The 15,507-nt window shown below is 39.9% G+C and overlaps 1 protein-coding gene across 1 annotated transcript in view; it reads left to right on the forward strand.

The window, feature by feature from the left end:
- The window catches only part of HSPBAP1 (HSPB1 associated protein 1), an 81,531-nt gene that overhangs the window by 49,544 nt on the left and 16,480 nt on the right, over window positions 1-15,507 (forward strand). The window contains exons 4-5 of the mRNA XM_016192576.2: window positions 8,887-9,023; window positions 12,837-13,008. Coding sequence (XP_016048062.1) covers window positions 8,887-9,023; window positions 12,837-13,008 — 309 coding nt within the window. The remainder of the gene's footprint in view (window positions 1-8,886; window positions 9,024-12,836; window positions 13,009-15,507) is intronic.

Here is a 15,507-nt window from a genome sequence, read left to right on the forward strand (position 1 = left end):
ACTCTCATGTCATCTGCAAATAGTGAGAGCTTGACTTCTTCCCTTCCAATCTGTATTCCTTTGATTTCTTTCTCTTGCCTGATTGCTATGGCAAGAACTTCCAATACTATGTTGAGGAGTAATGGTGATAATGGACAGCCCTGTCTAGTCCCCAATCTGAGGGGGAGAGGTTTCAGCTTCTGTCCATTGAGTTTGATGTTGGCTGTAGGTTTGCTATATATAGACTCCACTATCTTGAGGAATTTCCAAATCTATTCCTATTTTTTGTAGTGTTTTGAGCATGGATGGGTGTTGGATTTTGTCAAAGGCTTTCTCTGCATCTATTGAGATAATCATGTAGTTTTTGGTTTTGCTTTTATTGATGTGGTAAATGACATTGATTTACTTACATATGTTGAACCAGCCTTGCATTCCTGGGATGAATCTCACTTGGTCATGATAAACAGTCTCTTTGGTATACTGCTGTATCCAGTTGGCCAGGGTCTTGTTTAATATTTTGGTATCTATGTTCATCAGAGATATTGGTCTGTAGTTTTCCTTTTTTGTTGTGTCCCTGTCTTCTTTTGGTATCAAGGTGATGTTGGCTTTATAGAAGGTGGAAGTGAGTCTTCATGTTTCTTCAATATTGTGGAAAAGTTTTAGCAGTATAGGTATTAACTATTTACTAAAGGTTTTGTAGAATTTGTTTGTGAAGCCATCTGTGCAGGGATTTTGTTGTTGGGAAGATTCTTCATAACTGTTTTGATTTCTTTGTCTGTGATTAGTGCATTTAGGTTTTGTAGTACTTGTTGGTTCAGTTTTGGAAGGGCATATGTTTCTAGGAATTGTTCCATTTCTTCCAGATTCTTTAGCTTGGTGGCATATAGTTCTTCATAGAAGTTTCACTGATATTCTGGATCTGTGGTATCACTTGTGATCTCCTCTATCGTGTACGATTCTATCTATTTGAATCTTCTCCTTTCTTTCTTTTCTTTCTTCCTTTTTTTTTTTAGTGAATCTAGCTAGGGGTTTGTCAGTATTGTTTAATTTTCAGAGATCCAACATTTGGCTTCACGGATTTTCGTATTTTCTATGTTGTTTATTTCTGCTCTAATTTTAGTGATTTCCGTCCTTCTGATTGCTTTATGGTTACTTTGTACCTCTTCCTCTATGTCCTTATGGTGTGCAGTAAGGTCATTTATTTGAGTTTTTTCTTGTTCTCTAATATGTGATTGTATGGCTATGAGTTTCCCTCTCAGTACTGCTTTATCTGTGTCCCAAATATTTTGATAGCTTGTGTCTTCATTTTCATTTATTTTCAGGAACATTTGAATTTCTTGCCTGAATGTCTCTCTGACCCAGTGGTTTGTAAGCAGTATGTTTTTGAGTTTACAAATTCTGTGACTTTTTGTAATTTTCTGTTTGTTGTTAAATGTTAGCTTTACTCCACTGTGGTCTGAGAAGAAGAAAAAAAAAAAAGAGCAATGAAAAGAAAGAGTTGGGGGGGTCGGGCGGTGGCGCAGTGGGTTAAGCGCATGTGGCGCAAAGCGCAGGGACCGGCGTAAGGATCCCGGTTCGAGCCCCCGGCTCCCCACCTGCAGGGGAGTCCCTTCACAGGCGGTGAAGCAGGTCTGTAGGTGTCTATCTTTCTCTCCCCTTCTCTGTCTTCCCCTCCTCTCTCCATTTCTCTCTGTCCTATCCAACAACGAATTGCATCAACAAGGGCAATAATAATAGCCACAACGAAGCTACAACAAGGGCAACAAAAGGGGGAAAAAAAAAATGGCCTCCAGGAGCGGTGGATTCATGGTGCAGGCACCAAGCCCAGCAATAACCCTGGAGGAGGAAAAAAAAAAAAAAAAAAGAAAAGAAAAGAAAGAGTTGTTTTTTTTTTCTCTTTCTTTGAATTAGCTAGTTGGAGGGAAGAAGGAGAGTGGAGGGAAGAGGTAGAAAAAAACAAGTTCCTCTCACACTGGATAGGACACCCAGTCACCTAAAATGGAAAAAACAACAACAGTTAATTTTGGTAAACCTGAAGAAGGAGGGGGGAAAAGGGACACATGTATATAATAATAGCAATAATAAAATAGAATAGGAAAAAAAAAAAAAAAACCGTAACTGTCAGTCTGCAACTTGGACCAATGCGGATTTGCTGCTGGCAGCCTAAGCAGAGATAGCCAATTGTAGGAGGTATCAAAAAAAAAAAAAAAAAAAAAAACCTCCAGATAATCTTTCCCACGCAGGGTTGAGGCTCTGATTGGTCAGGTATTTTGACACTCAAATGGAGCTCCAGCCACTTAAAAAAGAGAGAAGGAAAACAAAAAGGAAAAGGCTTAGAATGAGACCCCTGGCGAGCCTGGAATCTTGGTAAAGAAAATAGCTCAGTGGGAAGCCTGCTAGGAGCAGCTGTCCAGGCCCTGGGGGCTGGTTCTGGTGTTGAGGGAGGGGTGAGCTTCAGAAATAATCAAAATATTTCCTTTTTGTTTCCCCCTGGCTTCCATTTTCTAACCCAACAGTAGTGTCACCCTTTGGACCCCTTATTCACACTCCTGCTGTTGGCCTAGTATCCTGCCCTATATAGAGAATCCCAGTTCACAAGCTGCTGCTTTGTTGGAGCTCACACCAGCTGCTGAGTCCAAGTGCATCCTGACTCCCAAAATGTTGGAGGCTATTTTTTTTCCCCTCTTATTACTCTTGTTGTGGTTATTATTATGTCATTATTAATGTTGTTGTTGTTGGATAGTCCTTAATCGGGTCCTTGTGTTTGTGCCAGGTGCACATAACCCACTATGCTACCACCAACCCCTGAAGTTTTGGTTTCTTATCTGTAAAACAGAGATAAAGGCAATGATATGTATGTGCAAATACTCTTTAAATATTTTACCACGTTATACCCTATCCTTAACAACTTTAAGAGTGAGTTACTTTTGGTAATTGGTTTACATGGTAGACTATTATAAACATCTTACCAGCTTTTCTTCACTTCTGTGGTTAAAACTGTAGATGAATGGAAATTTTAGTTGTACAGTATTTTTTTAAATAGTATTTGATTCTTCAGCAATTATTTAGCTTGTTAATTGGAACAAGCTTAGGGGCTGCTTAGGTTTGGTATAAAAATAGTCTGCTTACCTCAACCAGTATCTTAGTAAAATTTGAATATTTGTTTTAGCTCTCAGATGCCAACTTGAATGAAAAACATGAAAAACTTGACTCCTTTGGAGCTCTGAAGTAGCATGTAAAATAGCATGCACTAAAAGTATAAATTATGCTTTTGGTCCCTACCCCCAGAGTTGTAAAGAATAAGGAAATTTCCAGTGGAGGAGATGAGACTTGGAACTCTGGTGGTGGGAACTGTGTGGGATTATATCCCTCTTATCTTACAATCTTGTTCATCATTATTAAACCACTATTATTTTTTTAAAGTATAAATTGTGCTATAAGGCGCCATATGTTGTTTTATCCGGGCTGGCTTCATGGGCGGGTAATAGAGACGACCAGAGACACGTGGCTGGGCCCAGAAGCTGTATTTCTTTATTCACGAACAACGATTCATAAACTAAACCAAACTAATACCAAACAGAACTCTCCTGCATCCTTCTCACATGGCGGCACCAAGAAGTCTCGAACTCTGTCGGGGTTCTTTGGGGCGGGGATAAGCGGGCCCGCGAAACTAGGAGGACTAAACCAATTTTCCTGGCAGGGGGAGAGCTAGACCAAACCAATGTAAAGCATACAACATAAATTGTGCTGTAAGAATTCTTTCTTTTTTTTTTCTTTCTAATTTTCTCACGCCAATTAGTGATTTGATTCTGGTTTACAAAATAAAATCTCAGGACCATAGTTTCACACTGCACTCACCACCAAAGTTCTGTGCCCCATCCCCCAAACCAACATAGTTTTCTCAAAGTCTGAGAAAGTTTGTTTGCATTCCTTCTCCCCACACCCTGCCCCTTGTAAATTTATATGTCTTAATTATCTATAGTCCATGTATGAGTGAAATGTAGGAATATCTCTTCAGGGATATGTTTCTCTAATACAAGGTTTAAGACTGTCCTAGTTGCAGAACTGGGTTATATAGTGTACATAATGTGATTTCTGGGTGAAAGATAGGATTTTATGCATTAACCTCCAGAATAAGTTTATGTTAGGCTTAGCTGCTTATAACAGAAAACCCAGAATAGACATCGTCTAGACCAGAGCCCTCATGTCAGGAGTTTGGAGATGTACATGCACATGGTCAAGGTTGGAATGGAGGTTATTTCCTACCAAAGAGCCCTGGTTCTTCCTGTCTTTTGCCCTGCCCTTAGCATATGACTTTCATCCTCAAGAGCATCTTCTGTTCCATAGTATTCCAGAACTGCATTCCAGAAGGGAGAGAGGAAAGGCAAAAGAATTCCCCAGACATCTTTCTTTTAAGGAACTTTACCATAAATTCCAACCAAGAACTTCTTCATAGTTAAGCTTTCGTCTCATGGCCCCTCTTAAGTGGAATTATGACTGGAAAATAGACATCTCATAGCTGGGAATGTTACCTGTCTGAATAAAACCATTGAGTGCTGGGAGCTGGCCCCAGTGAAAGTAATTAAGAGTCCTATAAGGGAAAGGGGAGTTGGCGAGATGAATGAAGTGAGAGACACATCAGGTGTTTCAGGTGCAGGAGAGAGGCATCTCTGTCCTCTGTCTGCAGAGGTTTTTTATTTAAACACTTTTTGCCTGGATATACTTGACATTATGTAAGATTATTTTCATTAACATCAAAGATACAGATGACATCATGTATAATTGTTTTTATTAACATCAAGAATAGCCTCAAACAACATTATTGTTATTATAGGTATGTTTTCCTTAGAAAGTTCCCTAGGTCTGGGGCATCCTGATCTCCCTTGAAAATTTCCTGGATCTGGGGTAGTCTAAATCTACCGTTGAAAATTTCCTTGGTCTGGAGTAGTCTAAATTTCCCCTTGAAATGACCAACTGTGTTTTGACCATCTCCCTGTTCTGACCTTCTGTATGAATAAACACTTTTCTTGAGAGCTAAATCTAATAGCTTTTCTTCTTAACCCATTCTTGGATGGGCCTAACTAGATCATAGTAGGCTGTCCACTTAAAGAAATCCTCCGCTGCAAAGCAAGCACACGACATGGGGGCTCCCCCAACCCCGGCCAACCCCTGCACATATGAAAGTTCACCAGCCCCTAGCCAACGAAAGTTCACTTACCTCTCTCTACCCACACATCCCAACATTAGCTATTCAACTACACGACCCAACACTCATCATGGATGCCTGCACTTGAAAGCAGGGTGTTTGTGGGTGAGGGCAAGCAACAAGGCCTCTTCACATCTAAATAGAGACCACATTCTGCCACCCACACCACAAGGCCCTGGCCTGAGTCCAGCTAACTGAGAAGCTGCAGTGCTGATAAGTAGCTCCTCCTCTAAAAGCCTCCCAATGGGTATAGCAGCCTCAGCTCCTAAGCCATTTTCAGTCTTGTCACACTCACTGCCCATAATTGTCACTATGTACTTCCCCTGGGGATCTCTTTCTAGTGTCCCCAGGTAATATTTGTGTATTTTCAATAGCCAATAAGTCTTCAAATTATCAATGTAAGGAGAAATAGCTTCAGTTTAATCCAGGACTTTCCGCTTTGCAGTTAGCCCTAGCCTGCTGGGGCTGTGCCATACAGCAGGCCTGACTTTGGTCCTGCCAGTTGAATGAGACAATAAACAAATATAATCAGGAGACTGGGTTGTGGGGCATCCAGTAGAGCATGCAAGAACCTGGGCTCAAGACCCAGTTCTCACCTGCAGGGGGGGAAGCTGCAGGTGTCTGACTCTCCCTCTCTATCTCCACCCATTTTTTTTTTTGCTGTCTCTATCCAATAAATAAATACATAATATATAAGAGTTGTGGACATTTTTATCATATCTCACTCATGGAAAGACATGAAAAATTGAAATGACATTTATATTCTAAAAGGAAAGTACATTATTTTGGGATCTCTGCATGCAGCATGTATAGATAGAAACTGGGAGAGTTGAAGAGTTAAAGGGGAGGATTCCATGGGTAAACTTTACCCTCTATAATAAGGGACATGCACAGTTAAGTAGGTAAGACAGTGCTTTGTTAAGTATGCTCTTACTGGCACAGGAGGGACACTTAAAAAAATTAACTATTTTAAAAATATTTATTTTGGATAGAGACAAAGAGATGGTGAGAGGAAAGAGGGAAATAGAAAGGGAGAAAAAGAGGCACACCTCTAGCACTTCTTTATCCCTTCTGTGATTCTCCCCTGCAGGTGAGGATCAGGGGCTTGAACCTAAGTCTTTGTGCTCTATAATGTGTGTGCTTTACCAGGTACACCACTGCCCTCCAAGGAGGGACATTTTTGAAGCCTGCTTCATTAGTACATAGCCTTTTCCTTTAAAAAAAAAAAAAAGTGTGTATGTGTGTTGGGTTATTGGGTTGTCGGAAAAGTCATGCCTTTTTGCATAGAAAAACATTTTAAAATGTCGTAATGGGGGCAGGGTGGTTAAGCGCACATACCACTATGCACAGGGATCTGGGTTCAAGCCCCCTGCTCTCTACCTGTAGGGGGAATGCTTCATGAGCTATGAAGAAGGTCTGTAGGAGTCTATCTTTCTCTCCCCCTCTCTAACTTCCCTCCCCTCTCAGTTTCTCTCTGCCTTGTCAAATAAAAATGGAAAGAAAAAAAATAAATAAAAGGAAAAGTGGCTGCCAGGAGCCATGACTTTGTAGTGCAGGCACAGAGCCCCAGCAATAACCCTGGTAGCAATAAATAAATTAATATGTCATGACTTTGCTGATAACATATATGTGTTTACTTCAGTGGATTTTGATGTATGTCAAGCTATGTTTGTGATTTTTCTAACTTTTTTCATCTTTTATTACATTAAAATTATAGAGCATACACTTAAGCATAGCTTATATATTGAGCTGCAGCTTTTTCTGATTCAGGCTTTGTAACTTTTAACTTAAATGGGGCTTTAGGCTGCTGCACTAAAGGATTCGCTGTGGGGTGCTGAGAACAGGTTTAAACAATTAGAGGCTTTATTTGGGTCATAGGGGGGTAAAAGGCAAATATCTAAATACTACAAAATAAGCGGCTCCATTTAAAGTTAAGCAAAAGAGAGATTTAGTCAGTAAAATCACTGAGAATGTGAGGGGAGAAAATATGCAAAAGTCCAAAGTCCGTAAACCAAGTTACCCAAGATCACCACATGAAAAGGATCAGTCTGGAGTCAAGGCAAATGGAGAGTCCATGGTAAAGGTAATCTAATCAAGAGAGCCATGCTGCATGTCTGTCCTTAAATACATCCCCTTGTCAGTCTGCTCTGCCTCAAGCTGACATTATTCGTATACTAATTGTCCCAAACTCCTGTTGGGGTCACAAGGCTTGAGATGAAAAAGTATAGGTTTAAGTGCATTTAACATATGGGTTTCAAGGGCAAGGTGGTGGCACACCTGGTAGATAGAGTGCAAGTGTTACAATCTACCAGGACCTGGTTTTAAGTCCTTGATGGTGGTGAAGTGATGCTGTAGATGTCTATCATTCTTTTTCTTTTCCTCTTTCTTTTTAGTTTCTGCCTTCATATATCCAAAAAAATGAAATAAAAAAAAATCACTTAACAGATCTTGTGGGATGCATGCCTAGTTATGCACATCTCCTGGCACCACAGGGAAGGTGCTGTGACCACGATGTCTTTCCCTCTCTCTTTTTATCTGAATGAAAAATATATCTGGAGTGGTAGAATTGTTCATGGGTGATATCCCAGCTACACACACACAATGTGTGTATGTATGTATCTATATCTAGATTTTACTTGAGCATTTTAGGAAAGGTTTTTACCTTATTGTATTTTTCAGTCATTATACTTTCTGCTGTGTATTTATCTACCCCCACTATATTTGTATTTATTTCTCATTTTCACTGGGGAAATATTTTACAGGACAATTGTTAGTCTATTTCAGCTGATCCAAGGGCACTAATGGGAGAGGGGAAGGAGGTTATGATGGGTTTGAGGACATGCAAAATGGGCCTCTGTTTTTTATTTCAAAGCAAGAACACCCTTCTTCAAACCTAAGTAAAATAGATCAAAGAAGAGACTTTGCCGCCATCCTCAGGTCTCTGCAGGGATAGCAGGGAGCCAGGCCTGCGTACTGCTGGAGCAGATCATGTGTACAAGTCACTTGGTATGATCTTGCCTTAGAGCCAGGCCTGAAGAGAGCCAGCTCCAGAGAACTGTGCTGTTTCCCTTTAATGTTCACTATACTTGCATGTCCATGACTCTTGGGAGTATAACAGAAGTAAGTATTTCAAAAGATATATTGTAACAGCCTCACTAAAAGCTCTAGTTGTGGACAAAGGTCCCACATCTGTAGTTTCAATTAAGCTTTTTTGTGGCCATCAAAATGCAAAATGTAGTATATTATGCCCTAAAATATCTATACTACTTATAGGAAATAATGGCATTCTGAGATAATCTTCAGAGATGTTTTAAATATTTCTACTTGCATTGTAGCCCTGTTCCATTGCCTTACCCCCTTAGATACCTACACAGTTACTTCTATTGTATATTGTCTACCTCCAGACTCTAAAGTACAGGCTTCAGTTGGGCAGATAATTTTTGTCTGTTTTGTTTATTGACATCACATGCTTTTAGAACTGTGCCTGCCATGTTCTATACAGTGTTGAATAACTGCTTTTAATGAGATAATTCAGATATGTTATTGGCTTAAACATTTCTTGGACTGCTGTGAAAACCTTTAACTTTCTCTTATAAGCAACCATGACAAGTGCCAAAAACACATGTTGAAATGTGTATGTGTGGTGCTTTCATATAGCAGAGCTAAATGGTTCTTGAACTATAACTTTCTTTTCAAAACAGGATGTGAAATGGTCAGACTTTGGATTTCCTGGAAGAAATGGACGAGAAAGCACATTGTGGGTTGGCTCCCTGGGAGCCCACACACCCTGCCATCTGGATTCTTATGGATGCAATTTAGTATTCCAGGTACAAGGAAGGTAATACACCTTTGCAGTCATGAGAGGTGTCTGTGCATGTGTGTACATGCATGTGTATATGTGGGTCTGTGTTGAAAGAGGAATGAAAGTAAGTGGATGGCAGGATCTCAAGGTTTAAACCTGGTAAGACCTAGCTCCATCCAAACTGGCTTATGTTGGGGATTGAACCAGTGAATACAGAGTCTTCAGGCATGAAAGTTATTTATAAAACGGTTACGCTGTCTTCCCAGCCCTTGACCAGAACAGAGCTTTCTCTTTTCTTCTTACAGACTTATTTATGTATTTCTTTTTGTGAAAGAGGAAGAGGAGGGAGAAAGGGGACCAAAGCATCACTCACCTCTGGCATAAAGATGGTGCTGGGGTGGTGCAGGGGTAAGGTAACACACCTAGTTGAGTGCACCCACTACCATGTATAAGGTCCCCACCTGCCAGGGGGAAGCTTCCACAAGTGGTAAAGCAGTGCTGCAGGTGTCTCCCTCACCTCTCTAAATTTCTGCTTTTATCCAAAATAATAACATAAAAATAAAATATTAAAAAGACAATCATAGGGGGTCGGGTGGTGGCGCAGTGGGTTAAGCGCATGTGGCGCAAAGCACAAGGACCAGCGTAGGAATCCCTGTTCGAGCCCCCGGCTCCCCACCTGCAGGGGAATCGCTTCACAGGCGGTGAAGCAGGTCTGCAGGCGTCTTTCTCTGTCTTCCCCTCTCTGTCTTCCCCTCCTGTTGGTATGCTTCTAAAAACCCCTTCTGTTTCATTACCCTCCTCTCTCCATTTCTCTCTGTCCTGTCCAGCAACGAACAACATCGGCAATGGCGATGGTGGTAACCACAGCGAGGCTGCGACATCAAGGGCAACAAAAGGGGGGGGCGGAAAGTGGCCTCCAGGAGCGGCGGATTCATGGTGCAGGCACCGAGCCCAGCAATAACCCTGAAGGGAAAAAAAAAAAAGACAATCATTTAAAAAATAAAAAATAGATTGTGCCAGGAATGGAGCCTGCAGCTTCTGGTGTCTCAAGTATGTAGGCTGGTGATCTAACAGTTTGAGCTATCCTCCAGGCCCTAGATGTTTTAACATATAGTTTACTTTCCTCCTTTGTGAAGTGATAGAAATGGTTTATTATTTAAAAAAAAATACTGAAGTAATATTGTTTGTAATAGCGTAATTTTCTGGTGTGCAGCATTAAGGAGGGAACAGTATAGTGGTTTCCTTCTGTGTTTATGAGCCTTCAGAAAGTTGATACTAAAGCTTCAGGATTCCTCTCCCAGTTTAGCTAGACTGCTCCTGCTTAGCTCTTTTACATGTTTGTAGTTTTAAAACTTTTACTAAGAAACAGGAGCATTATTTCTTTACATCTGTATAAAGTCAGAGCAGTTTATCAAAAGGAAGAGACTTTGTTGCTATTCTCTGGCCCCTGAAGAGGGGACCAGGGAGGCATGTTTGAGAGTTACTGACTAAGGAGATGAAAGACCAGATGGTTTCACTTATATGTGGAATCTAGAGATCTGACTACAAATTTTCCAAATAAATAAATAATAAAGAAAGAAAATAAATATCCAAACAAAACAGAAACAAACTAAGACATGTGAGAACTATGGTGGTATCAATGGGAGATGGCAGGGTGGGGATACAGAACTTTGGTGGTGGGTGTGGTGTGGAACTATACATTTAATTTTATAATCTTGTAACTACTAGTAATAACTACACGCATATAAATAAAATTACTGGACTAGGTGGTACTATTTATAGGCCTTTTTAACTCAGTGTTAGTTTGTGTCTACCTATAGGTACAATTCACTATTTTGTCAACTTAAATCAGGTTTTGTTTTCATCTGATGTAAGCCCTAGGATCCATTACATATATAAGGGCTAAGTTAGTTCCTGATTCTAAAAGGGGTGTGTGTGTGTGTGTGTGTGTGTGTGTGTGTATACATGCCCCACTTGAAGAATGTACTCTTGATGTTTTTACAGGTAGCATAATTTCTCCCTAGTAATGCCCTATCTCCTCTGCTGGCTTTTGGGGGACATTTATATAGCACAACCAGATGGAAAAGCAAACATGCAACTTCTTAAATCTTTAGACATGAAAAATATGCTTGAATCCAAGAGAAATAGTGAATAACTATGAGAATAGATTTCCCATCCAAAGTACTCTGAAAACTATAAAATGGTATAAGTAGTCCATTTCTTTTTTTTATTATTTATTTTATTTATTTATTCCCTTTTGTTGCCCTTGTTGTTTTATTGTTGTAGTTATTATTGTTGTTGTCGTTGTTGGATAGGACAGAGAGAAATGGAGAGAGGAGGGGAAGACAGAGAGGAGGAGAGAAAGATAGACACCTGCAGACCTGCTTCACCGCCTGTGAAGCGACTCCCCTGCAGGTAGGGAGCCGGGGTTCGAACCAGGATCCCTATGCTGGTCCTTGTGCTCTGAGCCACCTACGCTTAACCCGCTGCGCTACAGCCCGACTCCCAAGTAGTCCGTTTCTTGATTAAAGGGTCTAGAACATCTCTGGAGCATTACTTCACACGTTGGATGCAGCAGTGAATCAAGTGTGCATGGTTCCTATCCTGGTAGAGTTCATTGCATGAACTGTAAATTTGATAAGTAGCTAGTTTCCGTATGTTCTGAATTGTAAAATAAGCCAAGGAAATCCAAGTTAAAAAAAAAAAGTTACCCAAGTACTTGGGTTTTTTTTTTATGATATAAAAATCAATATAGCTTTATTTTACTTTTATAATAGAACATGTTTTCTGACCTCATAAAACTCTGGAGTAATAAAACATCCAGTAAGTATGTATTAAGTATCCTGCTTTGCAAGTACCATGTTAATGTAGGAACCTCAATACATCAACAAACTGTTAGTGAATTGAACTTTGGTATGTATGTATATATGATAGAATAGTGAGGCTAGCATGATAATACAGATATTTGAGAGGATAGAAGTTGCTGAGTTGCTCTAGAATAAGGTATAAATATAACTTATGAGGAAGCTGATTTTTATTTTAGATAAGAAAAATTTTACTTATTTATTATTGGATAGAGACAAAGAGAAATTTGAGAGGGGAGTGGGATGGAGAGGGACAGATAGACACCTTCACCCTTGCTTCACAACACTCATGAAGCTTTCTCCCTGCAGGTGAGGACCAGGGGCTTGAACCTGGGCTCTTGCACACTGTAATGTGTGTGTTTAACCAGGTACACTACTGCCTGGCCCCAAGAAAATTTATTTTATGTATTTATTTTTACTGCCACCAGGGTAATTGCTGGGATTGGGTGCCAGCAGTATGACTCCATCACTCCCAGCAGCCAGTTTTTCCTTTTTTCCTTTCTACTTGATAAGGTAGATAGAAATTGAGAGTGGTGGGATTGTCTGTCAATGTTTCCTTTTTATAAATAAAATAAATAAATAAGTAAAGCCAAAAAAATTGATAGTGGAGTGGGAAATAGAGAGAAAGAAAAAGATAGACACCTGCAGCACTGCTTCACTGCTCATAAAGTGTTCCCCTCTTCCACCGAAGCTAGGGAGAGGGGACTGGAACCCCATTGTGCTTGGTTACCAACATCTGGCCCCCAGATAAGAAAGATCTTAAAATTAGATCCTCCCCCAACAATAGAGGGTTTCTCCAGGGAGAAGTGGATCATGAGATCAACTGATTGCTGTCCTGTCTCCCCAAGGTCTCTGCAGGCTCCAGTTCTGAGTGAGAAGCATACAGGTCCTTTCTGAGAGTGCTCCCATTTCCTTCTAAAGACTAAAGAAAGTGAGCAATTTGTCTTCTTTCAAACTACTGACTTGTATCTTACTTTTTATTTAGGAAAAGATGGCATCTCTTTCCTCCAGAGGATACGCCTTTCCTTTATCCAACTCGAATCCCTTATGAGGAATCTAGTGTGTTCAGTAAAGTCAGTGTTGTCAATCCTGATTTAAAACACTTTCCTCAGTTCCAGAAGGCTCGAAGATACATGGTTATACTGCACCCAGGACAGGTAATGGCAGCTTTAAAATACTGACTACCTATCAGTGGACCTCCAGTTGTATATCTTCTCTTCAGTTCTTGTGTCTTGTGCTTTCTCTGCCTCAATGCAAATGAAAAGTTTCCTTCTTTGCTGTTATGCTCTACAAGGAATATTTCCCATTTCGATGTTTGCTAAGTCCAGGAGGGAGGCGGGGACACAGTTCCTCCTACTGGTGAAGAGGATACTGGACTGTGGAGGTACACAAGAAATCAAACTCCACAAAGCACAAGGACCAGTGTAAAGATCCTGGTTTGAGCCCCCGGCTTCCCACCTGCAGGGAAGTCACTTCACAGGTGGTGAAGCTGGTCTGCAGGTGTCTATCTTTCTCTCCCCCTCTCTGTCTTCCCTTCCTCTCTCCATTTCTCTCTGTCCTATCCAACAATGACGACATCAATAACAACAATAATAACTACAACAATAAAACAACAAGGGCAATAAAAGGGAATAAATAAAAATAAATAAATAAATAAAACTTAAAAAAAGAACTCAAACTCATTTCTTTTTAAAAAATATTTGTTTATTCCCTTTTGTTGCCCTTGTTTTATTGTTGTAGTTATTAATGTCATTGTTGTTGGATAGAACAAAGAGAAATGGAAAGAGGGGAAGGCAGAGAGGAGGAGAGAAAGACAGACACCTGCAGAACTGCTTCACTGCCTATGAAGTGACTCCCCTGCAGGTGGGGAGTTGGGGGCTTGAACTAGGATCCTTACACCAGTCCTTGCACTTTGTGCCACCTGCACTTAACCCGCTGCGCTAACGCTCAACTCCCTCAAACTCATTTCTGTCCATATCAAGAGAAAGTGGTGAGGCATATGTACCTGAGTACCTATGGAACATTTATTCACACTTTGTATGTATTCAACTTGAAGACACATAAAGAAAAGTTGGAATCCAGGTAGTATGATAACTAAGCCAGAATTAACTAAGAATGATTCACTTTAAAGCAAGAATGGATATCTCTTTGTAAATGACTCTGTTACAATTCCAAAGGTGTTGCTACCCAGTGTGAAAAATTCACCTTTGTGCTACAAGCGTTTGCTGCTTGAGATTGTCACCTAATGGGAAAAATCACCTTTGTGATATAGGCATTTGCTACCTGTTATTTTATTAATTGTGTGGAAGGACTTTTTCCTGTTTCCTTTCCCCTCTCTCAGATTTACTTATTTATGAGAAAGAACCAGAGCATCACTCTGGCACATGTGGTTCTCGGGATTAAACTCAGGACCTCACGCTTGAGAGTCCAAACCTTTATCTGTTATGCCACCTCCACAGCAGTTTTTAATCTCTTAAGGAGATTCTGTTCCCTCCATTTCTCCTCTCCCCTGCCTGCTTCCCTTCCGCTTGCTCCTTTCTGACTAGCATTTTTTCTTGCTGTTTTCACACACTAACTCTCCAGCTCTAGCACTTCAACTAGACCAACTTACTTTAACCTCATGTTCTATTCACTGATTCTCTCAGCACTTGGCAACTACTCATCTGTTTTCTGCCTCTAGCAGTCTGCTTTTCTGATTTATTTTGTACAGTATGTTTTCAAGGTCCATTCATGTTATAAAATATTACAGATACTTTATTCCTCTTGACTGAATATATAGTTTGTTGTATATATGTATATGTAATTTGTTTATCTATCAGTTGTTGGTCATTTGGGTCACTTCTGTTTTTTGGCTGTCATGAATCATGCTGTTATGAACTAATATTCATGTTTAAGTTTGTGTATAAATATATGCTTATTTCAGTTCTCTTGAATATGTAACAAGGTGGGAATGGAATTGTTAATCATATAGTAACTTTATGTCTTACTTTTTGAGCAACTGCTAAACTATTTTCTACAGTCTCTGTAGACTTTCATGTTTCTGTTAATGATGTACAAGATTTCTATTTCCCTCACATCCTCACCAAGGCTGCCTTCCTACTGATGCTTTCTAGTATTTGGTAATTTATTTTTATCAGTTTATTCTGATTGGGGAAATATTGTTTTATGAGACTTTTTTCACAGGGGTACAATTTGATAACTTACATTTTTTTTTGAAATAGCTACATTTGAGTGAGTAGTTCTGATATTAAATCATGTTTTAGTATATCCTGCTCACTCCTTAAGCTACCATAAACTTAAGTTCTCTTTCTTATTTGCTTTACTCAGTATAGTCATTCATGACCATTTAGTGACTAAATTCTGTGCCCGGTTTTCCTAAAAGTAGCTCTCTTCCACTCCCACTTAACAATGTTAAGAACAAAATAGAAATGGACAGTAGACAAAGCAAAACCAGTACTCCCTAGTGTCCATTTCTATTTTGTTCTTAACATTGTAATAGTTGAGCTATAGCGAGAATGTCCTACTATTTGCCAATTTCCCCCATAATGTCACTATTTTAGTCTATCCTTGACTTAGAAATTGCAGCAACCCCTGCAGAACAATAAGTGTCCAGCCACAAGATGAAATTCAGATCCTTTATTGAATTCAGGGCCCAC

Source organism: Erinaceus europaeus, chromosome 9 (assembly GCF_950295315.1).
Source record: "Erinaceus europaeus chromosome 9, mEriEur2.1, whole genome shotgun sequence".
Lineage (NCBI taxonomy): Eukaryota > Metazoa > Chordata > Mammalia > Eulipotyphla > Erinaceidae > Erinaceus > Erinaceus europaeus.